General features: G+C 38.8%; 1 protein-coding gene across 5 annotated transcripts in view; it reads right to left on the reverse strand.

Moving 5' to 3' along the window:
- rgs3a (regulator of G protein signaling 3a) overlaps positions 1-26,319 on the reverse strand; it is a 121,924-nt gene that overhangs the window by 53,522 nt on the left and 42,083 nt on the right. For 4 of the 5 annotated variants that reach the window (XM_040053169.1, XM_040053168.1, XM_040053167.1 and 1 more), the window contains 2 exons: positions 23,262-23,305; positions 7,823-7,957 (listed from right to left, as the gene is read on the reverse strand). In XM_040053169.1, the coding sequence (XP_039909103.1) occupies positions 7,823-7,957; positions 23,262-23,305 (179 nt within the window). The other variant, XM_040053171.1, reaches the window with a different exon arrangement.

A 26,319-nucleotide genomic window follows, 5' to 3' on the forward strand; every position in this document is an offset into this window, starting at 1 on the left:
TGTATCACGATCAGTTGTTGGCAGAATTAGGACCACATCTGAAGAGCTGTACGCATAATTTCAGACAGTGTGAGATAAAATACAATTCATTGATCTCATATCGTTTTATATTCAGTATCGGCGTATTGAATTACGATGGTACTTGTTACAAATGCAGTGGTCGGATTGGTCCAAACTGTTTATTCACATGGTATCTGAAAAAAAATAAATGCCACAAATTAAGCAAATGGCTACATTAAGAATAGCTGGGCCGGAAAAATATTTTTAGTGCGTGACATATTCATACAAATTTTATGTGTCCGGTGCATAATGGCGTTAAGAAGATTATATTTGAAGAGGGAACACACAACAAAACAAGCCTGAAAAACAGGGTTGAGTTAAAGTTGAACTTTTGTCAACCACTGAATGTATTCTTATTTTCCTAATATGAATACAGTAGCACATTACTGACATCTCACCTATGTCTTAATTTCTCACAGTCCAGCTTTGATGAAGAACTCTGCAAAACGAAGGAAAGTTTAAGATTGCGGCTTTGCTTGCACACAAAGTGGATAGTCGTCCTGGTGATTATAAGACAATAAAATCTCTATAAATAATTATTTTACAGTATTTAGTCCAAATCAGAATCAGAATACTTTATCAATCCCTAAGAAAATTATGTGGTAAAATCTAAAGGAAATAGCGTGGACCACTTATAGCTGGCGCAGCAAAGCATAGTGCATTCTAAGCCTCTTAAAAGATGACTACTGAGCAGCAGCAATGCCATTAATTTATTATGGAAAAATCTTTTTGGAGGATGAAATCTAATTAAAAATTATGATCCACTATGACGCTCCTCACATCTGCACCATTTGGAGTTGTAAATCTGGATGTCAAGACACCACATCCCAGAAATAGCATGCAATGTGCCTCGTGTGAGTGAGTGTGTGCATGTGTGCGATGGAGAGCAAGTAGCAACAAGAAGACAAATGGAATTCATCCATGTCTAATTAGAGACAGCCAGGGGGAAAGTATGCATCTGTTGCAGACAGAGAATAAGAGCAGGAGAAATGTCAATCATATTAACATGTGCTGGTGCAGATGTTTACCATAATTCACTTTCTGTTTAGATACTTTAAATTTTCTATCTGAAATTGTAAAGTCGGCAGTGATCTTGGAAGAAGCACGCAGAGGTCCACAAAAAAAGTGCCTTTTATCCGACGTGTTATGTAAATATTAGTATTTAAAGTGTTTAGAATGGCTCGCTGAAATGACACATGTGCGGCCACCCCTCACGGCTCACTGCTATCCTCATTGTGTACCCAGTGAAAATAAACTGTCAAAAAAACTACACACTCCTTCAGCAACTTGTTAACTTTCCCCTCGCTCTCTCTGATGTCACTCCCAGCCTCCTGAAGATGACTATCTACTAAAACTCACTCTCTGTCAGCTTGGAGACCTACTTCTCCACTTGGACTAGTGTCACTCATGTCTGCTAACATAATTGTCTCCCTGACAAGCTTCACTCCTTGTGAGAGTTCAACTGAGACAATGTTTTGTGCACGGTGATAAGCCGTTGTTGTGCGACAAAAACAAACTTCACTCAGGTCTAGGACAAATCTGCTCCATTAGCTCACTGGAGCAATAAGCGTTAAGATGAGGACTACTGATCTCCTTCCGAAAAGGCTTCATATGCATGACTCTTAACTGTGAATAAATGTACCGGATGTTTAATAGTTTAATACTTAACCAGACTAATAAACAATCATCTAAAATATATGTATAGTGCACTCATGCTGCATTCCATTTATCTCTGAATCTGGATGTTGGAGCTAGGCGTGACGACATGCTGGAGTTGACCTAATTCCATAGTATTTTTCAGAAAAGCAAGGAAAAAAGAATTTGTTTTGCTACTCAGTAAGGCACTCAAAAACACCCTGCGTAACATCCACAGACAAAGCCTGGTCAATGCTTTGCCCATGGCTTATTTTGTGAGTCTCAAATACACAACGAGGGTAGTATAGATTACAAGTTTTACAGTTTTAATAACGTTTCTGTGGACAGCTGCTATCCTGGATTGTGAGGTTGGAGTAAATAGAACGAGATATTTACCAGTGTGTGCTGTGTCAGAAAATCTTGAAATCTTGAATGACTAAAGTGCTAAAAACAAAACAAATATTTTGCTAAGCCACTGAATCCTAAACCAAACTGGAGCAATCAGCCTATTTTTACTTTGTGTTCCTGCTTAAAATGCAGTGTGTGAAATATGCTACTTAATAGCTGCAGATTCACCGACAGCTCTTATCTGTCCCTGAACTTCATGTTTCTTTGATAGCATGCATGACTGTGCGCCTGAGCTGGAGAGACATGGCAGATTAGGAAAACAATGAACAGGAAAGGATCGCCACATTTTTATAATTCATCATGAACCAACAGCCTGACAAGTTGAGAGAAAGTGAGCAACAGAGGAAGAATTAGAGCGGGTCCTCGTCGCCCTATGTCACCGCTTCTTCCAACATGAATGCTGCATTATAACCCCTTCAGCGCTAAAACAGATTCTCATAAATGTGAAATGAGACAGGATGAGAACAGAACAAGCTGCTTCCAAACTTCAACACACACACACATTTTGTTCATTAGCAGAAACCATCTTTTTTTTCCACTGTTCACGGTGCTGATGTAGAAAATTTGTGCAACTTTTACTGCAGATAGTTTCTGACTCAGAGAAGGAGCGCCAGTATTGCTCATCAAATGCAAACTGTGTGTGAGCTCGGTTGTCATTTTCAAAATGGCCAGCCCTATTTAAATTCCCATCAAGTATGTGTGTGTGTGTGTGTGTGTGTGTGTGTGTGTGTGTGTGTGTGTGTGTGTGTGTGTGTGTATGTGTGTGTGTGTGTGTGTGTCTGTTTATGCAGCTGTGCAAATGTATTTTTTTCTTGAAGAATGAAGAATGTACCGGAAGCTTTCCAATGAAGGAGATAACACACTTTTAATGGCTCTGGCTGAGTTTAATGTTTTTTGTGTGCATGAGGAAAAAAGAAAACCTACCTTTTTAACCTATACAGTAAATCATTAGTGTATGTGCTGCTTAGGGATCATGATTACTTATATTAGTTATTCAAGACTGCACATTTAAAACCTAAAAAGCTCGCCAATTTATGTTGCAACTGTGGCGTTTTTAAGTGCTTTTATTTTGAAGACCTAAAGCAAAGCAAAGTGCATTGCTTTCAATGAGCTTGCCATTCACTGAGTCCCTTAAAATGACTTGATGTCACATTGTAACATGATGTAATGTGGAATAGATATGAAGGGATTTCAGACTGTAAACAAATTAGGAGAGCAAAGCTCTTGTGTGTCAGCAGGCTATCAAAACACATTAGTATCTAAGGGGCCCAGACCTCCAAAAATACCTTATAGGTATTCTTTTTAAATAAAAAGTGCACCAGAGTTGATGTTTAAGTCACGAGAAGCTCTTGTTTGATTTGTCAGAATCAGAAAAGGCTTATTTCTGAATGAATTTAGAATTTAAATTAACTGAAACGAAAACCTAAAACGAATCTAATGCAAAAAGATTATTCCTTTGTGCATTTAAATTATGAACCGACCATGTTTGGCCTCTAACTGGCACATTCTGGTATGTCGGGTTATTAAATTTCACCAGCCTTTGTGCAAGTTTCTGCCTGGGATCATCCTCTGTTGTTCCACCTTTTGACAACATCTGCTGTATGATATCATGTCATCCCGCTCTATGATTATTTTAACCTCCTCTCTAACCTCAATCTAACTCGTGGCCCACTTTCCTTGACATTTTCTTGATCTGCAATTTTGCGACAGATTCGACAGCGGAGGGCTGACAGAGTGAGCATGCATCATATTTGCAAGTTAATGATAAATGTTTGCTCTGAGCCGTCTGTTCAATATGCTGACAGCAAATGGAGCTCTGCACAAAACAGACATGAAAGTCATCATCGTGCCCCACTCTCATTAGGACTCGGAGATTAGAGACTCCTCAATAGAAAAGAGGCTTGTGTCCAAATTTTTCCAAAGGGAAGCATTGAAAAGTGTTAAGGGACTGAAGGAACTAGGGCAGCTGCTGACATCAACACTGTGACGAAATAATCCCATTTTACGGTTAAACATGAATGAAAAACCTAACACGAGTAGATAGTGGCTTCTGAAGAACGCGTGTTCTCCCTCTGGAGAGGATTCTGCTCTCGCTGCACATTTGAACACAACTCTTGAGGAAGGTGCGTGCTTCAGCTAAGTGCAGATTTACTCGGCTTTGTGCATGAGAGGAGAAATACACTTTCTGACACAAAGAAAACGGTTGAATCAATGGATCATTTTCTAAAGCGCCTTTACTGCTCTTCCTGCTCACTGGCAGCAATACACACTGCGGATCAAATACATAGTCTATTCGCTTTTGAAAATAGGTTCTGGTGTTGATTCAACAGTAACAATAAAGCAGAAATGAAGTTACTGAAGTGCCACCAAAAGAAATACTATCTTACTCCGACGTCCTGAAACATGAGAGGGTGTGTACTTGTGGTAATCAAGGAAAGCTTGTTGAAGCTGTGTGAAGTTTTCCTTTGAGCATATTTTTACACTGTGAAAAGAAAAGTAAAACGAAAATGTAAAACAAAAGAGGACAAGAATAGAACTTGTTTCTCCTGGTTGGAGGTTGTGTCTTTGTGCTGTCCACCACCCCACTTCCCTTCTAACATGGACTTTTATAGGTTTTTGGTTTCCTTTACATCCAAAATGACACTAAAAGGGTATCCCAGTGTGTCGGAAATTGAATCTAAAATATAATTTTCTGATGATTTGAAAGTGAAAGTGTGTTAAAATGTTCAATTATTCGGAGAAATTTGTAATTTTCTGAATAATTTTCTGCAAGTTAGGTCTGATTGACATTTGAAACTACCTTTTGATACGCGTTCTCTCCTTTGTGGTAACGTGAAGCAACCCAAGAAAACTTCCCAAGATACACAGTAAAGTGACCTGGATATATATCTTTTAAAAGCTTCCATGCAACACTGCTGATACTACTTTTCCTCATATATGCCATATTTGACAAAGCTAATTTGCATATTATTAAATACATTTGGAGGTGACTGAATACAAACTATTTGCCTCTAAGGGACTCTAGAGAAATGCAATCAAAAGTGAACTAATTTGGCTAGATGTACAATGTTATGATTAAGCATGTATTCCCTTGCCTTCGGGACTGCGTTTCCATTTAATAAGGGATTACAATAAAATGTTCTAATAAGTGTGCACGGAACAGGAATAACAGGAATGATCGCACTGGGCAGCGCATGTACGAAACTGCACTATCAGGTTTTTCCAGGATTTGTGATGAATTTTAAAAACCTTGTTTTGGCAAGAACTGCCTCGAGCATTTTAGCATGTTTTGTAAATATGTTTTTCTTCAAAGAAATCTTCCTCTGCCTCCTGGTCTGAAAACACTGCAGGTTTAAAATGAGTGACCATAGTGTTAGAGGTCACTAAAAGTTGTTCTGTCTGTACTTCAGTTGCACCGCCACCGTGTCCGAGCTGCCTTACGCCACCTTATGTTTCTCAGATGTTTACTCTGTAATATGTGCAACATTTTCAGATGCATCTTTCCTGGAAAATGAGTTCACGCAGCTCATGTTTCAGCTGTGTACTGACTTAGTTTGGATGAAAGGCCAAATCTGAGGAAAACAATGAGTACAACTGAGCCTCTTTCGGGCACGGGGGAACTTAAAGACTTCACAATTGAAAAAGTGATAGACCTGGCAGGTTTCTGGGTCACATCTGCGCTAAGACACTGTTTTGTCAATAGAGTTTGCATAAACAGCATCGACTTACGTGACTTAGCATGCTCGCAAAGTTGTTTTGCCATTGAGCACATTGAACACTGTCGTGTGTGTAAATGTGTTCATTTACTCAGCAGGGAGCGCCTAATTGGCACTGACCCTGGGAGGACACAAGCAAGGAATCCAACTTTCCACGTAGTGTTGATGTGGAAAGATTCAATAGATCAGAACATTGTCCTGCAAGAAAAACACTGTAGCAGTGCAAATATTATTAGAAAGATATCTTAAGTTAAAAACAGCTTTTATATGTGCTGAAGTTGATAACACTCATGGGAAAATAGTAAAAGAAAAAACAAAAAAAACAGAGGATAGTCTGACTGAAACTTCTGAAAAAGTGGAAACACATATGTACATATGTACACGTGCAATAAATACACATGCATGCAGACAGCAGAGAATGAAAGATGAAAGATTGCCGGCTTGTCAGTCTTTCTTGCTCTCTTTCATGCACTGATGAAATGAACCCTTAATGTGCAACAGGTGTGCCATCCACACACAAGGCTATTTATCCCTTTTAATCACCTTTCAGCTAAACTCAAATGAACTGGGTAGCACTCCTTTTAAACTGATGAAGTGAATGAGCTGTCTCTTTTGTTTATCAAAAATGAAGGAGGAAAGGAGAAAAAAAAGTGTTAGAAATTAAAGAGGAAGGAAATGTGAGTGGTGCTCACAGAAACGCTACATCAAATAATCAGTCCGAGAAAATCTAAACAAATGAATGCGCATTACAGACAGATGTGCATTCATCTTTCTTAATAATAAAAAGTGCTTCGTATGATGCCATATTTATGTCAGACTAGACCTCTTTTTTCACACAAAAAAACCCCAAATAGCAATTAAGAAAACTGTTTGAGTAGATTTCCCTGGGTAGAAGCTTGAAATGACCAAACTGGGCCATGGTAATCTCAGTCACAGCATCCCCAGCAGCCACCCTGTTAATCAGGGCAGCAGAAGCCCCATGAGCTCTTAAAGATCAGTTCCAGTGCATCCTTAAGCGTGACGCATTGTGCTACATTAAGACAAGGATAGTTGACTAAGGTGCATTTAATTCATTTTTGAAATAGACCAGTGAAGACAAACAAGCACCTCTAATCAATTTTTGAACATTTTAATAACAAGAATGGTTAATTGAAACATGAAAGAGAGGCCTTGACAAGCAGAATCAGTAGCTCACTGCAGCTGGGTGGATTTTAGCATCGTACAGTTTTCCTTCTTTTATTCCAGCCTACAAGTTTCCTGTTTTACTATCTGCCTAAAGTAACTAAGTAGTATGTAGCAACTGTTTCTTACAAAATTTCGTGGAAAAAACTGAAACAAATCTAAAAGGTTAATGCAGGTAGAAACAAAAGCTCAAATAATTTATGCACAAGCCTTTGCAGTGTATTATTATTATTAGTCCTTTATTTATCCAGGTAAAAAATCTCATTCCCAAGGCCATTATCTTTGATTATGCCATGGCATTGATTTTGAATAAAGTATGTCAGTGAGAAAACAAAGCACAGCCTCACACAGAAGGCAGAGTTTCTTCTCAAACTCTTTACCTCAATGAAAACAGCACCTGATGCTAACAGCATTCAGTTAAACCTGCTGGTTACGGTTTATAATAATCATACTGGTTTATACAGAAACTACAGGAACAAACATTGGCTTTTGCTAGGAGGATGTGGCCTAAATTTCCTTGAGGACAGTCAAGGAACTTTTAAACTTTGAAATTTAAGTCAGACAAAGGCAGCATTGAACTTCCCCAGAGAAATGTAAGAGTTTCTGTGAGTGGAAAATCAGAATTATGGCAATAAGAACTACAGACGAGGCTTTTACATGCGTGACGTTACTGTGCACAAAGTGTGTGCAATTCATGGGGCATCTGTGATGGGGGTTTGCACAAATATATGCATTCCCATGTGTTCATGTGTTTACTGATTCATCTCTGGCCTCAAATGAAATTGGAAATGCTCCTAGATATGTGTGTCCATGTGTCATACCTGTTCAAAATGCGGAACGGGAGGCTCCCTCCTGTGTAGTTGGAGCTGCTTGTCAATGTTGTCCTTCAGGCACTGACACACACGGCGCTTCTGGTCTGCTGAATAGGCTTCCAGGCTGAGCAGGCAATCACACTTCTGGAGAGAGAGAGAGAGTGAGGGGAGAGAGGAGGAAAAGGGGTGGAGGAAAAGACAGCGGGCAGTTACGCATCTACTGTCAAATAAATGAAAAAGCAGTGTCTCCTGATGCTTGGATAGTGAAAGACTGTCACAGCACAAGAAAATAAACATAATATAATATATAAAACACAAAAGTATAATAAAAATGAAAAAAAAAGTGGCAAAAACAAGTTTTTTCCCCATCTTACTGGCCCTTTTCAAGAAAACTAGAGAATACTAGAATGCTAGAGTTAACCGTGTGCCTGTTTGAGTGCCTCTTTCTGTGAGACCTTTAAGAGAGATAATGAATGACTATAGAATGACTATAGTATCTATATAGCATTTGACCTTGACTTAACATTCAGGTATTATGTGAGCTTTGTTTTTAGAACAGAGTTTAAGGTGGCACGCACCCACGCTGGGAAGAAAAATGCTTGCTTTAGTGAAATTGAATAAAGACCAGCATCCACATTAGGCAGAATCTGATATGCTGACAAAATGATTATGTAGCCAGTGTCAAGCTGGTGCTCTTGAAAAAGTACCAATCAATGCATCCCCAGGAAATACATGAGAAAAAAATCTGACGAGTGCTTAATTGGCTAAGAGTTGGCAAACAGCGGTCCAGTAACTTTTCACTCAAGAGGACATAAATACTCCTCGTACATCCAGAATCTGCAATCGAAGACCTGTGACCATTCTCAGTAATGAACACATTAAACACTTAATGGATTAATGGGCCCATTTGTTTGTTGGCCGTGATTCAAGGAATGCATTTTTGATCAAAGATGGACTGTATCAAAAATAAATAAAGGAAAGGAAGAAGAGTTTACATGATAAAATATTTATGGTGAGGTCAGCGTCTGCCTTTCATAATGTTTGGTTCTGGTTAGTCACTTCCTGTTTTATTTTGAAATCATATTGAAATCATGAATTCATACTCTTGTGTTTTCCTAGTATGTCTTCATTTTCCTGTTTATTTATTCCTTGTGTGTTCTTGACTTGTGATGGATGCCTTGCCTATTTTTCGACCTTGTCCTTTTGCCTTCCTCTGTTTGTCTTCACTGCCTGCCTATGATTAAAGAGTGGATTTGGATTTTACCCTGCCTCTGTGCGTGCCTCCTGCATCTGGTTTTCCTCCTGTGTAATTATTACATTGTCACATAGTGCTGTTTGAAGTGGAGGTCTTAAAATACCAACTTTTACTACTGTATAGGAATTTCTTTTACTTATGTATTAATCACATTATGTTATTGTATAATGCCTTAGTGCCACTGGATTTTAACATGTCTCACACTCATACAGTAAGACAAATGGTGGGGGTGTAGTAAGGAAGTTGGGGGAAGCAGACAACTCCACAGGAAGAGTCTTTTGTCTCTTTGAGGACTCTGGGAGGTAGCAAGAGAGTGTGAACCTTAAGGTGTGAAACAGCTGTGTACTGCCTTTTGTTCCTGGAGAAGGTATTTAACTGAGAGCCATGCTAGGCTCAGAGAGACTCTGCTGACTGTCTGCCCCACGGTCATGCAGGCTCTCCACCAACTTGGTTGTCTGTTCTTTGTGTTTGGTTAAAGAATGTTAGCTACTGCTCACCGCTCGTCCGCAGGCTTTATTTAAATGGAAAACCTCCACAACACTACACACGCTTTTGTTTTAAAATAATTTTTCTGCATCCAGCAAAATAAGGAATTCCTTTATGATCAAGTTCCCTCATATTATTGAGATTTCTCTGTTTCCTTTTAACCCCTTAAATGTAGGAAGTATGATACCAATTAAAACTCATATATGCCAATTTATATTTCTTTTTTTGTGGTCAGAAGATTCAATAAACATTCAATTTTTTCTAATTTTCTGGCAAGTTGCAACAGAACTTGGACTTGGTTTTCTGGCCATTTGCAAGTTGAAATGGTCATGGTTCTCTTTGTGTTGGTCCTGTGATGGACCTGTCCAGGGTGGGGTAGGCTCGAGCCCCATCGTGACCCTGAACTGGATCAAAGGTTAAGAGAACAGGTGGATGGATGTCTGGAATCGTCTAAAATGCATTTTCTATGCAAAAACAGTCTGGTTTTCCACCATCTACCAAATCCCTGTTTGTGCACATGTGCTCAACCTTTGCTGATAAATCACTGAGTCACATTTTAAGAGAAGTCACAAAGTCAAATTCTTTTTTTTCTGATGAATATTAAAGGAACCTTTTGTTCTCAGACACACTGGTTTTCTATTTCTCCTCCTTTTTATTCTTTGATAAATTCCATTTACCTCGGCTGCTCCGTTTCCAGCAATGTCAGGGAAAAACATTTGTGTCCTGACATTTCTGAGCACGACTCGGGCTATAAATAGGATTTTTTCCATTTTGTACAAGTCTTCAGAGATTGACTGAAGTCCTCGGGGCTTTTCTTGATGCTCACTGCCCTGGTCAGTGGTGAATGAAGATGCTAGCTTATTTGCTTCTCTACTGGTTGCATGGTTGTTGTTTTTTTGCATCCTCTACTGTGTTTCTGTCATTTGAACTGTTTGAATGTTACTCAGAGTCCTGCTAAAGATGAGGATAGTGCTGCTGAAGGGTCCAGTGGTGAAAAGTGTTTGATGTGGTTAAAGTTTTCTCATTTTTGGCATTACTAATGGCAGTTAAATGGTACTTATGGTGTCGCTGTCAAGGGAGGCCACTGTTAGTCTCTACTCCTGCTTATAACCCCTTCAGTCTTAAGGGTGGTTGGCTAAATATCTTTTGCGTGCAATTTTTTAAAGTGGTCTTAAGAAAAAGTTCTCCAGACTTTATGACGGTATTTCAAAGTTTTTCTTTGGACATTGTCTGCTTTTTCACTCATTTTCATTCCAGTCCTTTTAACTCACCACTTAACCACGATTTCTTTTCTTGTTTGTTTTTTTGCTAAACCATGTAACATTAGCCTGAATATTTTAAGCACAGATAACAATGCCTACCTCAAGGGATAAACCACTGTTATGTCTACACATAAACCAAATTATAAGTTGTATCTTTAGGCACCTGGTTGTGTGTTTGAGACAAAAATCCCACACACACTGCCAATGCAGTAAAATCATACGTGGACAGAAAAACAGGCATCAGTCATGGATTGGCCTCCCCAGAGCCTGGACCTAAACATTATAGTTATGTTCTCTAGAAAGAAAACATAAGTAAAAACAACCAATGTCTAAAGAAGAGCTTTGAGAAATTGAGCATCTAATATTAAGTTTTCATTTAAAAAACATAAAGTAAAATAAAAAAACATAAGTCGCAGTAAGAGAAAAAATAGACATATTCCATCAACAATGGCGACATCAAATGACATAGGAAATAAAAAGTAGGTGGGATAGCAAAAGAATTTATGATATTGGGCCTGACGTTTTTCAGTTGCACCACAGCATGATGAAATAGGGGCTTATTCAGAGCAGACAGAAATCAATGTTAATGTTCTTTGATATCCATCATTTGGACTGAATCTGAGTCTATGAGGCTGCAACAAGAGCCACAAGGCTGGGAACACAAGTACGCATGGACACACACACAGAGGGACAGACATACAATGAGTTAAATATAAACAACTAGCCTCTGGGCAAACCAATACAGCTCCCAGTGAAAAAAAAACTGACATTTCTATTTAAGGTCTAAGGTTGAGCTCTCGTGCAAAGCATTGCATGATCTTCCTCATGCCAGGAAAGGTCAGAAAATGCTGTTCAACAACCTCTCTGAAGAGAAGCATGTACGGCATTCAAGCTGGAAATAATCCCGCATTCTCTGCTTCCTGAAAAGCAAACATTTAGGATATGGCTTATTTACGACAGATGCTGTCCCAGAGGCAGACATGCAACTGCATCCGCACACATCAACCACAGCTTTACACTCTGTATGTAGCACCAGTCTGAATTCATTTTATAAATATAATCTTACTGTAGGGACATATTTAGAAGACATAATGGTTCAAAAAAAAAGAACAAAAAGGCTTCCAGCTGGGACAGTGAGTCATTGCGATGCACACATCTCAGAGCTGCAGGAAGGCTTACATCCGTAATCTGTCAAAGAGAGGAAGTGTGTATGTTTACACAGTTTTAGTTGTGTACATATTACACTGCAAGCCACTTATTGACACCATGCACATTTTGTTTTGGCCACAACATGAAGTCACTCTTACTGCGAGGAATAGAGCATGTAGGGAAGTGCATTTTCTTTCCCATCTTAAAAATGCACCATGCTCTGTTGGGCGACTACTAACGATGATTTGTTTGTCTCCAGCTAACAATTTCTGCAATCAATTTCCATTTTTCCTGCTTATATTTGGTGTGCCATTATTACAGATATATGAGCTGTACTGTTAAACTGGGTCTACTTTCCCTGACAGTGACAGGGCAATCTTTTAAACACATTCAAGTGCCATTTCACTTTTCCAGTGCATACACTAGGCCTACATGTCTTTTGGGGATGCAAGGAACTAATTTAAGGCACAGCTAAACAAATTAGCTTCAAAATCGGGACCGTTTTCAACTTCAAGACCTTAAAGTCACGCTGACTATATGGAAGCAGCTTTTTATGGTCATTTTGTTTTTTAAACAGGATTCATCAGTGGCCCAGGCTGCAATGTTAGAAAGAACAAGCCACTCAATGCTAAGCCAACTGAACCCCTTATTGTAATAATTAGCATTAATTGAGTTACCATCTATGATGATCATAGAATTATTTGCTAAAATAGGTGAATTCCCTTTACTTGGGTCTCTGCATTAGTTCACCCTGTTTATAAATCCACCCTTCCAAGAGATAAACATAAGAGCTAATGAAACAAAATTCAATGAATGGTCACTGGCCTGCCATGGAGTGGCTAAAAATACAGGCAGCATTTCCCCTTAATCAGATTGATTAAAGTGCTCCCTGGTTGAAGCCCTCCCCCTGAGCCATCTGGCAGATGAGTTTTCAGTGCACTGGACCGCTGTCAACACAGCTCACCTAAACTGCTTTGGCACAGGTTAGCATGGTTTCAATGACAGCTAATGCCCATGTTTTTTTTCCTTCTTTCTGTTTTTCACATCACCTGCTAACGATGATTCTGCTGCCGTTTGTTAACGATCACAGACTAAATACGAGAGCTCGAAGGCACAGTTTGACATTTTGGCAACAATATTATTTTGTTGTCATTCTATAACTTGGATGAGACGAGAGACAGTAATATAGTGATTCTGAAAAATAAAAATGCTAGAGGCAGTAGTCAGTAAAGGTAGCAGGCAGGTTTTCCTTGTGCTTTCCAGTCGTTTTTTATCACCTAAGGAGAGCATGGCTTCCTTTTGAGCAGAGTTATGAAAGCTGAAACTTTATTGCCCTGAACAGTCATGTGAAAGATAAAGTTTTCAAAGGACTGAAACCCTGTACTTTCCATAGTAAGTAAGAGGGTAAGAAGCAACAAAGTGCATGATAATTAAATCTGCTTGATTGAGTAAGGGTCACATGAACCAAGGTGTGAATGCTTTGTAAGATACTGCTCCGCCATGCCAACCTATTTGTTATTAAGGTCACACGGAGGTGTGAGCGGGGCTTGAAATGCCTGGGAATGGATCTCAAGATGACGTTACAGGTGGCACATAGTTGTTCACAGTGGAAATAGATGGCCTCCTTTTACACCATCTGTCTCAAACCATTTGTGTCCTCGATCTAAAAATCTGAAGATTAGTATCCTCAAAAGAGTGTCATTTTTCCTTTAAATATACTTATAGAAGAAAGGGAACTTTCTCCAGAGGACTGTTATCACTGAGCGACAAATATTGCTGCAGCTTGTAACCACACATACAATACAGCTCAACTAGACTGAAATACTGTGGCAGGACCTTAATTGAGCTGTGCATAAATGAACACCCATTTAATGAGCAACACTGTAAATAAGAGTGGGCCAAAATGCCTCACAGTCCTGTGAAAACCTAATTTAAATTGGGACTGTATAAATATTCCTTATTTACCTTAAACTTGGCTCCAGCACATGGTTCTAAAACAAACCATTTAAACCCTCTTTTTCTCCTTTAAACCCAGTGGTTCTCAATCTAGGGCACCACTGGTAAAAATCAACATGGATCCTCCTTTATTGTTAACGACGTATTAAAATGTTTGTGGCGCTGGTCTGTGTATTGGCATGCCAAAGCCCAAGACCCATAACTGTAAGCCAACTATCGTTTAATTTGCTGCCCAAACAAAAGATCTGAACAGCAGTTGGATGGGGTTGCCGTGTTTAGAGCCAGAGAGGCGTGTATGAACTGATCATATAAAGGATGTCCCCTCAAGTACACAATAAAAAGTCTGAAACCTATTAAAACCTACTGCTTTCTCAGTAGTCTGAGGCCTGAGCATCTGCTCATCAGACTTTCTCATATAGACACTCACTGCAATATCATCATCCATCAACTAACATTAACTGGTAATTAAGCATTTTCTAAATCCCAAAATATGACACAAAAATGGGAAATTCCGAGGCTATTTAGGCCATATGGAAACACGGTGTGACTTAAGATGTGTGCTCATGGAGATTTATAACATTCTCCACGCACTTACCTCCATTAAAATCATTAAAATCAGTACATATTTCTTCAGTAAGGCAAAGCTCTCTACAAGGCAGATAAACACATAATGCCACCAACGGCACTTGCTGTGGCAGAATAATGATAATAAAAGCATAAATGCTGTTATGTATTTTCAGTTCATCTGTAACAGCCATAATAGAGGAATTGTTCCGGATATATCAAGTGTGACATCCAGCCAGTTTTTTTTTTCCAGAGTAAATCTTTGTACATCATCACACGAGCAGCGTCATACCGTATTAGTCATGTCCAACGCACTTGTGCTGAACATGTGACTCACTGTGTCACAAATGAGTGAGTTACAGTGAGTTACGTCACTGTCCTTAAATCCTTTCTGGCTGGTTTTATGTCTTTCCTGGCATTACTCTCAATTACTCTGGGCTAAGGGATCTCGCTTGTGGACCACTGAGGCTTTGCAATCTTAGTATTTAATGCATTTATAGATACAGCATAGGTGACATGTGAACACGAGCTAATGATACTTAAGCAGCTAGCTGACTCTTGGTTCAGAATGCCCTCACTAATGTCACTGGATGTGGAAGGAGCATGGCTCTTGGGATAGTAACTTGATTATTTTGCTACCAGGCGGAAATATCTCAACATCTACCGCACTGATTGACACATAATTTTGTACAGACGTTGGTTCATCAGAGAATGAATCCAAGAATGAAATGACTTTGGTGATCTTGTGACTCTTTATAAGCACTATCCTGACTTATGAATTTAATATCATCATGTTAGCATCATATTTATACCAAAGCACATATACATGCGAGAGTCACTAATTTAACCAGTTTTCACTTATCACATTATAAATGTGCAAGAGAATGGTGCAGAAAAAATGACCTGTGTAGTGTCAGAAAGGGTTTTGGGTTTGTTTGCTTTTTTTGCCTCTTCATTGAGTTTCCTAAATGGGAAATGGGGAAATTAATGACTGCATTCTTCTTCTTTCTCTACAGCAATGCACTATTTTTAGTATGAAGCAGCAGATAGTATCTCATGCAATGAAAAGGTCAAGAAAAATAGTCAAGTCTAGGTCCCACGTATCACTGTCTCATGATGGCACTATTCTGAAAAAATATTTATAGTCTTCCCAGTTAAATCCATTGATCCAATGTGTGTTTTTCAAGCTGAAAACCAGGTTCGTTGCATCTCTCATCTCTCTCTTTCACGGGCTAGAAGGTAATGGTGTGATTAACTGTCAATAAATTGCACAAAGAAATTCACAAATCAAGTTCCACATGAAATGTGCAGGATGTCATTTCCTCATGACTCCGTGTTTTTCCCACACTCTTTAATCTATTTCTCATTTGTTTGTCTGCTTTTGAGCTCAGGGCTCTTCTGTGGGTTGCATCGGCAGAGCTGCCACGAATAGAGCATGTAAATTGGAGTTCTTGGCCCGAGGCCCTTCCTAAAGCCACCAGGGATGATGGTAAGCACATGACAGGACCCACAGATGTCAAGTACTGTTTCGAAAGTTTTTTTTCTCAGTTTGTGCCTTTTTTTAGCAGAAGTTTTGCATTCTTTCCATCACTATCCAGTGAGGGAGCTCATTGATAATTTAACTTATATGCTCTTTTCATATGACTGTGTGCTGTGCTTTTATTGCATAAGCATAATTGTCCATAGACAAAGATGCTTTTTTTAATAAACTTTTCCATTCGATAGCAAAGTGTCTGCAAGTTGTTGTGAAAGCCTGTTGTAGTTAATTACTCTAAGTATGTCATACAGGGGAAACATATATTATTGATTTGGAAATTACTTCATGATTCTTCACCCTTAAAGGTTTATGAATAATTTAGATGCTGAAGATGATTTGCTCTACACCTGATGAAATAGGGAGATAAACCACAGTTTAGTGCAGCTCAAGAGAGTACTTTGTCTTTGTCATAGATCTCAGTGCAATCATTTTATTAAGATGGACGTCTTTAAGTGATTAAATTTAGATGTATGCACAGCCCAATCTGCGCTGGCATATCAAATCAGACAAAAAGCCAAGCACACGTTAAGTTGTGACTCAGCTTGAGGGAAGAGGGTACATCTCAGTTCAATTAGACCCCTGAGAGACTGGACCCAACCTTGCCCTGTAATGGATAGCCATCATAAAGTAGGCATTTTGCTGACAAGAGCCCCTGGTTGCGTATCAGTCGTGCCCTGCCTTCAGACTGCAAGTGACAGCCAGTGTATCATGCAGCCAATGATGCAACTTAAAGCAAAGGGAAATTCGGATGTGTGTGGAACCTCAGACAAAGGCATACTGCAAAAACACAGAAGCACCTCTGAGACATCTTCTTAATCTTGGACTCAAACAGTGAGTCTTCAACCTTTATTTACTCTATGAAAAAAACCACACACTGACATCGCCCTGTGCGTAATAAAATGAGAACACTTTACATTTATTCTACAGGCAGTTTGCATAAATTTCATCTGAGTTCAAAACACTGTCCTATGTTAGCCTGACGACAGCGCTCCCTTGCTGTTCTCCAGCCTCGAAATCACACTGTGATTTCACCTAGTTTGGCAGAGTCTCCGCTTATCTGAGCTCTTCTCCGTTATTCTGTGGCATCTCCACAGAGCTACTTACTCTGTGGAGATGCCACAGAATAACTACCGATGTACAAAAGGCAATTATTTCTAAACCAACAACTGGAAGATACTTATTAACAGGATTTCTCTACTGTATGTTAGAGGTAAGCACTATTTTCAGCCAGGGCTTTGAGAAGATGGAGGTTATTTATGATTTTATTGTTTTTTGGTGCTCCACTGCGCTGCAGTCAGACACTAATGGCAATTTCTTGGAAACGGTGGTAAATGAGAGACCATGCACTTCACTTAATGGAATTCTCATCTTTCATTTGTTGAATAATCCACACACTTTAGCAACTATTAGAAGAGCTATACTCAGACAGGAAGTTTTGGTACGCCATAACGCACCAGATTATTACATTCCATTAAATATTCACAGGTAACCTCTAAATTTACACACATGCAGGTAACTTTTGTCCAAATGAATGTTTATATTCATGTTCAGACTATGATAAATTAACTTCCGTGAGGAAAAAACAACCGGAAAATCGTTTTTTTTTTAACAGTTAGAATAATTTTCCTCTGTTATCTATCACTCTAGAAAATGCCACTTTGAGTTCGGCTCTTGCTGTCCTGACACAGAAGTCAGTTAGCAGCAGAAGTCTCTGTTTTTAAGAGTGCTCTCGACACTTACATCTCCACTGTCAGATAGCAGGTGCTGCTGAAGAGAGCTCGCCTCCCTGACGAACCTTTTCTTAGGCCCAACTCGGTCAGCCAGGTTGCCCATGATCAGTCTACGATTTTAGCCCACCGGTAAATAATCTCATTCAACTGTCTCTCCTTTCTCTGTCTGTCTTTTTTTCTTTTCATTTACCTACTCAACTCTTCCTTACTTTCTCTCCTCTCCTGCGTCACTGACACACTTACAGACGCACACTCACACTTGAATTTCCAGTTGCACCCTCCTGTCCCTCTACACACACACACACTTTTTTTCACGTATAAATCTGGGTTAGATCAGTCCTGTTTTGAGCGAGATCTAAAATAGGATGACCTCCAGTTACGGAGGAGAAGGGCAGGAGTAGACAAAAGGAAGGAAGAGGACTGTAACAGTGTCACAGGCAGACAGATTAAGAGAGAGGATTTTATAACTGTTTACAATTTCATGAGAAACGGGAGCTTTTCTCACATCTGCAGAACGAAAGTCTCTGCTGTTTCTCTTAAGGAGATCCAGAAGAGAATCATAGTAAAAATAAACCTTATTAAATCTTACTTAAAAATGAAAATTAAGCGTGACGTGTCAGAAAATGGTAAATAAAATCAGATCTGACGCTGTATTTGCGTTGACATTAATATTTTTGATTAAACCCGATAAGGGTGCCAGTTAAGAAATGCTAAAGGAGTCTTCATTTTTTGTGGATGCGTACAAATGCAGGTTTCTTTTCTTCTTTTAGTCCGATAACTGAATTACTAATATTTGTGCACAATGTATATCAAGCCAAAGGTAATGACGGTACATCAATGAACAGGGTCGCTTTAACATGTTAGTGCAATTCAATTAGGCATTCTGCTACATTCTCTATTGTGCTAACTGTTGCTACTCAACACATCGTTGCCCTCTGGTGGTCAGGAGGTACGATCCCCTATTACTACACTCCTTTAATATCTTTTCCCTATCTGTGCTTTTATCTGTGTCTTTTACTTTTCACTTTACAAACCAATGCACCCTATTAAAGGGAACATAACCACTCAGTTGAGACTAATCAAGACTCTGATTAAGATTCGTCACTTAAATATAAATGTGCAGCTGCTCTTTGTTTACTACCATGTGTTAACACACAATGGAGGGCAGATAACTTTACTCCCACATACACACACGAGCCAACTGTTGTGTTGATAACACTACGGCCTCTCTGCATAAGACACTCAGTACAGATGCCTCTAATAAAGAAACAAAGAATCAGGGAAGATCATCTCGACACTGTGAATGCTGGGAAAGCAGTGGAATTCCACTCATTTCACTCTGATAAATTTCACATCTTAGAGTAAGTCGTGTATAAAAAGCCCTTTTTTTAATACGATACAGCTGTTTTAAATGAGCACTTCTATTTTTTTCTAATCAACCTGTCCTTAATATCAAGCTAGGTTACTGCATTTAATCCAGCTAATATGTATCCAAATTGTAATTATATATTCACATACAATTAGCTACAACACCTGGGTTTCATCATTTATTTCTAACACGTCCAAATTTATAGGAAGGGTTTTGTTTAATGGCCAGAATTGCACAGAAACAGCACTGGTGAAGTCTCCACCGATCCTGTCATAGTCTCGGACTGTCGACTTGTCTCCATTACTGTCATCCAAGGTCTCACTGCTGCATTTGTCATCCCTCATCACAACTTTTACAGACATTAGAACAAGTCAGCATGCCTAAAAGGATCATCACAGAGGCTCTGTTCTTGGACTGATACATTTCCCCGGATAAATGCTCCCTTTAAGCAATATCAGGAAGCTTAGGGAACTGTATAAATTTCTTTTTTTTTTTTTTTACAGAGATGACGAGTTCAAGGTGTTGGCTTGGCTTCAAATTCCCCACATGACCACCCCCACCTAACAAGTTGCAGGAATTAAGCTTTTCTGCCTACATCTCCATGCCTGATACCAGAGAATACCTTCAAAGATCGTATAGAGTCCATGACTGTATAAGCTACAGCTTTCTGGCAGCACATTGAGGACCTACACTGTATTAGCCAGTTTGTTTTAACGTAAAGGTGAATTGTGATGGATGTGTTGGATAAACAGGAAGCTAAGCCAAGAAAATCTTGTCTGGAAACAACAACTCACTGGCTTCTTGTATGATACCTGCCATATATGCTGCATTAGATTTGGGAGGATTGTTGCAGCTGTCTTAGCTGACAAGCTGTATATATGTAACAAGAGCCCTGCAGATATACAGATATATCAGCAGCACAACACTGACAAATGACAATAAGAGTTATTTACAGCTGATATATAATCTCTAAAACATGTTTTTTAATGTTTTGTACTGCACCCAAAACCTGCCATTAACTTATTCAAACTCTGTCTCTTTCTTTTCCATTCTGCTTTATGTAAGAGTTTCTATTTATGTGTGTTGTCTAATTGGACAGAGTGAATAATATGGGAGCCTTTTCCTTTTTCTTTTCCAACCAGTGGGGCAGATTTTAGGCCCTTCTCATTATGTCTGGAATGTCAGAAACAAAAAAAGACCCTTTTAAAGATTCATAAGCTGCTAATGAGGTTACGCAGCACATTTCAAAGCAAAAACAGTGTGACGAGGTGTGTGTGTTTCTGTGTGTGTGCATAGCTCACAAAAAGAAGATGGGGGTTATGCAATACTGTTGCTCAGTGAAAAGATTAACCAGATGAGCAGACACTGTCAGCTAAAACAAACGGCAGACGTCTGACTGGATTGTGAAAAAGGAAACTGGTTCATGTTTTCAGTTTATATTCTAAACCACTTCTGACAACTTCAGTCTGTAGTGTAAGAAAGGGGTCTTAAAAATTATCATGTGCATTTATATAATGCCAAATGACAACAACAGTTGCCTCAAGGTGATTTATATTGTAAGGTAAAAACAATAATACCTAATACCTCCTATGTGTTTCCTTGCTTAACTAAAAGTAGCTTCCAACACAGTAACTTTGTTTTATCTTTATGGGACACTAGTTGTACATCTCATATATTCAAATAGCATAAAGCCACTAGTGCTCACCTCAGTCTCCCAGTACATTCACCTATGAAATAAGTTTGAACATCCTAGGTGACTCTCGTCTTGAGTCATCCCATTCACAAGATTTTCCAAAAACTTGACCTTTGACCTTGAGGTTGAGGTCACTGAGACTGGAACTTATGTGAAATTCTTAACAGGTACATTTATGATATCAATTGCAAAATCATAGTTCACGTCTCTTTCACGTTATCATGTTCACAAGATTTTCAGAAAACTTGACCTTGATTGTGAGATCAAGATTTGAGCTGGTCTGAGATTTTTTTGGTAGATGCACCAATGGCATGAATTTGAAAATCCTACATCGTGTCATTTTCAAGTTGTTTTATTCACAAAGTTGGGTGTCCATCCCAACTGCTCCCCCTTTTTACACCTGAAAGGTAACACACAATAGTATTTTACACTAACAAAGACATCCCCAAAGCACTTGGGATGAGGAAACTGGACAAATGGAGGACAAAACAAGAAGCAGCAGGCTTAAAAAAACACCATCTACAATAGTAGAGGACAGGCCACAAATACTTGGTGGGCCCTAGTCTACGTTTTTGATGATGGCTTTCTTTTAATCTTCAGTAACCATACAGCATACAGGAATGTGTACAGACATGTCTGTGTTCCTGACTGCTGACCTGGTAATTGTGCGATATTTCTTACAGTATCCTGTATTTGACATCTAACAAACAACTCCACTAGGGTGTGGTTTCCTTTTGGAAGGAGTTTCTTATTAAATAAAACAGAAATGCACTTTTAAAGTGTTCTTTTTCTCTCATTATTGATTTCTAAACAATGCCGAAAATAAATGTTTAAGTTGAACGCTCATTTTAACTACTGCTGATCACCGCTTCTGTTGATAAATAGCAAACAGTGACACACCTTTTGGCTGTTGTTTGTTGAACATTAATCATTCAACTTTGCAATGCATGTTCCTGCTCGGGAAACAAAATACTTTTTTTTTTAAATGATAAAATGGTTTCAAAGCACAAACCTAACCTTTGCTGTTGTGCTATCGAGCGACACCTCCATAAATCTCTATGAGTAACGCTTCAGCATGCTAATGTTAATAGCTTAAGCATTTTGAGGCATACTTTTATGCTCTGCCAGATGACTTGCTGAAAAATCAGGATTAATCTGCAGTAAGGTTTCCAACACTGAACATGTTTTTATATAAGTCTTCGAAACATTTGCATAGTAATGGAGCTGCATCATATTATTACGCTTAAGGGCTTCTTACAGTTGAATGCAAACAACAGCATAAGAGATGTGTGCACGTTGTGGAAGGGGAGGAGGTGAAACGGCGGATGATAGCAATTTGTAAAAGGTGATGAAAATATAATGTATGGCAACATTAAAAGCATAATGAAACCTGCTTTTTCATTTCCTTTCCGTGCACCTTGCAGCGTTAGAAAAAAAATGCAATCAAGTTAGTAAGAAGTGCGAAGGGGAGGGGCGGCTCAAGAAGAGGAAAGCAAATGACTGGCTACTTATTGTTCTTATTGTCCTTATCTTCAACGTTATGCTGCTCTGTTGTATGTTAACTGCCCCTTGGGGATAAAAAGTCTTCTGATTTTGATTCTGATGGTAAGGTCATGTATAATAAAACTGAAAATTTGACTAATTATTGCTGTTAATTAGCAGCACTGATTAAAAAGTTCTAATTTTAAGCTCAGTAAGAGAAAAAACTGATTGTGATTCACTAAATGAAATCTCACACAGGTATTCATGAATGTGATTTACATTATAAATATATATGAGCTCATTTCAGACCTCTGGGATTTTGTTATGGCCATGTTTTGTTTGTTTTTTAAACACTGGAAAACATTTAGCCTTTAAAGAGCCATTTTCATTTCAATGATAATGGCACCTTTCCTTTTATCTCAAAATGCCAGCCTGAGAGGTCTCACAGCAGATGCATGAAGTTATTATTATTTTTCTTTATAAGCGCACTCACACGAAGCAACAAAACAAATCACGATGTAAACAGAGAGACGCATCACGTTTGACGCATTAATGTGTTCGATGACGATTATGTTTATTTCTTAATATCTCAATAAAAAGCTATTTTCTACTGCTAACTTATTCATGAGGGGTCACCACAGGGGTAGCTTCGCATATATGATTTGGCAGATTTTCATCTAAGTAAACAATTTCAGTGTTTCCAGTAAGGGAACATATGTGAAAAATCACGTGTGAAGGAGTTAGGCCTGTGATGGAGTCAGAACTGAGGAAAACACAGGGAGAAAAGACTCTTTCATTAAAGTTATCTGCTAATCCTTCTTGCCTGTAATGTGATTTCCAGCGGAGCCAATTGCCCCTTCTGGCTCACAGACCAAATGGGCCGTTCTAGTTACACCCTCCTTGGCGCTCTGCGTCTTTGCTAATTTTTCTTTTTCAAACACGCACATAAACACACTTTCTCTTACCTCCGTCATGTGAATAAGGTAGAATCTCAGTTCTTCAGCGTAATCTGCAAGACAAATTAAGGAAGACGATGATGTTAACAAGACTTTTTTTTTTTTTTGCCAAAGCCAACTCTAGTGCGCTTTTTTTTGCTCGCTCGTGTCCTTCTTGTACACAAAGCAGCATTCCTGATTTCCGATTACGATACTGACAAAATGCTTTTTATTGATGGAAAGCTTTTACTGTATGTCAGCTTCATAGACATCCTCCCATATTTCACTGAGAAAGCCCTCTGTGAGACAGGCCTGTGTGTCTGGAGTCAAGATAAATGGTTGTAATCGAGTGAACGCACGCAGTCGAACTCAGACCCCCAGAATTTATACATCGTGGTTTAATGTTGTGTTTTGTTTCGCATAAGCAGACACACAGATCAACAAATCTATCCATCCACAGATCTATCTCTGTCTGTCTTATGAAGCCAAATAAGGTAATAAAGTCAAATTATTAAAAGATATTAATTGTTTATTAAGACATTAAAAATAAGTTTCACTTACTGGAATGTGTGTGTGATTTTATTTGATATGATTTTCATTTGATTTTTGTTGAGAATGCCCAAATAACACTTTTATTCAAATGTCTCTGATGTTCACTGGCGCACTTTTTTTTATTAATTGAGCATGACCCATTGGAAATTAGTGGAAAATTGCTTGGATTAAAAAAAGAAAAAGAACCCAATCTTTCAGAGGAAATGTTCTAACTTCGACAGAAAGAAGATTAATACATAACAGTTTGTAACTGCATTGTCACAAACACTGATTTAAGTTTAACCCAACCAGCATATTTAATACTCCCCCGTGTCGATTCATAAACTTACAAACAAGAGCAAGAAAGAGGAAAGAAATGTTTAATGCGCTGGTTGAAGCCCAATCCCCTCTGGCTGCAGCAGTGTTAGAGTTGCCAGAATGTTCCATCATAATTGCTTTTTGGATGGTCAAATCACGCTTTGGGACTATGTGGGTTTGTGTCTGATGATTTCTGTAACTCTGTTTAACAAAACCAAACGAGACAGCTGTCAGCTGAGAAGAAGTGAGCAAGAAGCCAAAGTAGCAACCTCTCTTCACTTTCCGTTGAAAGAATTTACAATCAAAGTGCTGTTTAAACGGGGATTTTCCTCCTCTTTATGATCATCTTTTCAGTTTTAACCCCCATTTGAGTTTAGTAGCTCAGATTACCTTTAAATACATTTAAAAGAGCCCACCCTAACCAGAAAAACTGCAAAATACCGTAGGGCTATAGCTTGAGGAGGTTAAAGCCAATGTTTGTTTAGGCGACCCCTTGTGGCTTTAAAATCTCTAGTCATTTTTGGCTTTTTTTCAGGCAAACCACTATTCAAGCAGAAGATGTAACAAAGGACATACAGGAGAAGGTTTTAGCATGTGATCTGCATCTGTTATGCCCCAAGCCATAGTCTTTCCCCAAACCTAATCAAGTGGTTCTGAACTAAATCTCACCAGGACGTGACAACCAAAAATGATGAGTCAGCTACGGTCAAATATACACAGGAAGAAACCCCTGCTTATGTGCAGTCCGGTAATCTAAGAAATACAAAATGCCAGGTCCATAACCTACAACCTTCCTAAATGCTCTGTAGCAGAAAAACGTCGTATCATCTGTGTGAAAGCAGTATTAGCCAACCTGAGAAGACTGTATGGTGTTTTATGGTGTCATTGTGATGCAACAGTTTCTGTGAGGAAGTGTCATTTTTCAGTCCAACAACACTGAGAAACAGTATTCAAACCTTTATCTCTTCTCTGAAGCACAAATTGACACATGTTTATTATACTTACAGGACCATGTGTGAATCCAGATTCTGAATAGTGACAGTAGGAAACAACAACAGAGGCCCAAAACTCTTCCTGCTGCTTTTTTGTGTGTGTTTTGTTCTGTTTTTGGCTCTAATTTTTCTCCACATTATAATGAACCACTACAGTGTATAACCAAAGCCCGTGTGATGTGCAGAAGCATCAGCAGAGGTCACTGTTGGATATATTTCTGATGTCAAAAAGCAGAGCGCTGTCATACTGCACAGGATTGTAAAAAGCTAATAATATGAGTAAGGTTTAAGTTTAAATTACAGAATAATACCGATGGAGACATCCTGTAACAATTTAAAGATTTCTTAAAAGATAGAATTTTTTTAAACTTGTACTTAATTTCCAAAAACTTATCATTTGAAATGGAAGTGGATCAAGAAAACCATGATACAATGCTGTCTGAGGTATAATACTTTCAGTTCTTTACAGTCACTCAAGTTTTCTCGTTAATCGACTGAAGAAAAAGATGAGATTACCTGGTACCAAGAAAGTAAAAGATAAAGAATTTTGGTTCAAGAGTCAGAAGGTTTCACTTCATGGTGAGTGTTAGTCTTGTTAGCTTGTTTAGTGTAATAACAATATTTAGACTGACACAGTGTAATTTTGGCTTTACATGTGTTTTTTACTCTCTCATTGTTTCCCACGCTCCTCTGCCTAGTATTGGGGTGGCAGGAACACAGGAAAGCCCCTTTACTGAACGTGTACTGTGTCCTTACACGCACACACACACAAACGCATAAAACACACCCTCACTGAAACAAACACAATCCCCCGGCGCCTCTTTCCTGAGTGACGCTGCTGAAGCAAAATAACAATGACAGGGTTCAGGGTGGAGATTTGTGTGTGTGTGTGTGTGTGTGTGTCCTCTCATGAAGAACACACAGACACGCAAACTCAATTGAATCCCCACCCTGCTGATCACTGATTGTTTGGGTGCGGGATGGAGGTCAGAACTGGACCAGAGGAGGAGCAGTGTCTACAGAGAAGAACAGCTCAGAAGTGCTACTAGTTTCAGTCAAATCCTGTGACAATGCATTTCCAATGTAATGCTGCAATTAATAAAACTAGTTAATATGTCCTATTTCAGTTCATCCCTGTCAAAAAATGTGTCACAAATATTTCTGACTTAACAGCTTGTTAAAATGAAAGAATGATTTCAAAGTTTTTACCAAAACTTGTCAATAAAGGAGTGTAAAAGATGGAAGGA

Source organism: Simochromis diagramma, unplaced genomic scaffold (assembly GCF_900408965.1).
Source record: "Simochromis diagramma unplaced genomic scaffold, fSimDia1.1 OVJJ01000596.1, whole genome shotgun sequence".
Lineage (NCBI taxonomy): Eukaryota > Metazoa > Chordata > Actinopteri > Cichliformes > Cichlidae > Simochromis > Simochromis diagramma.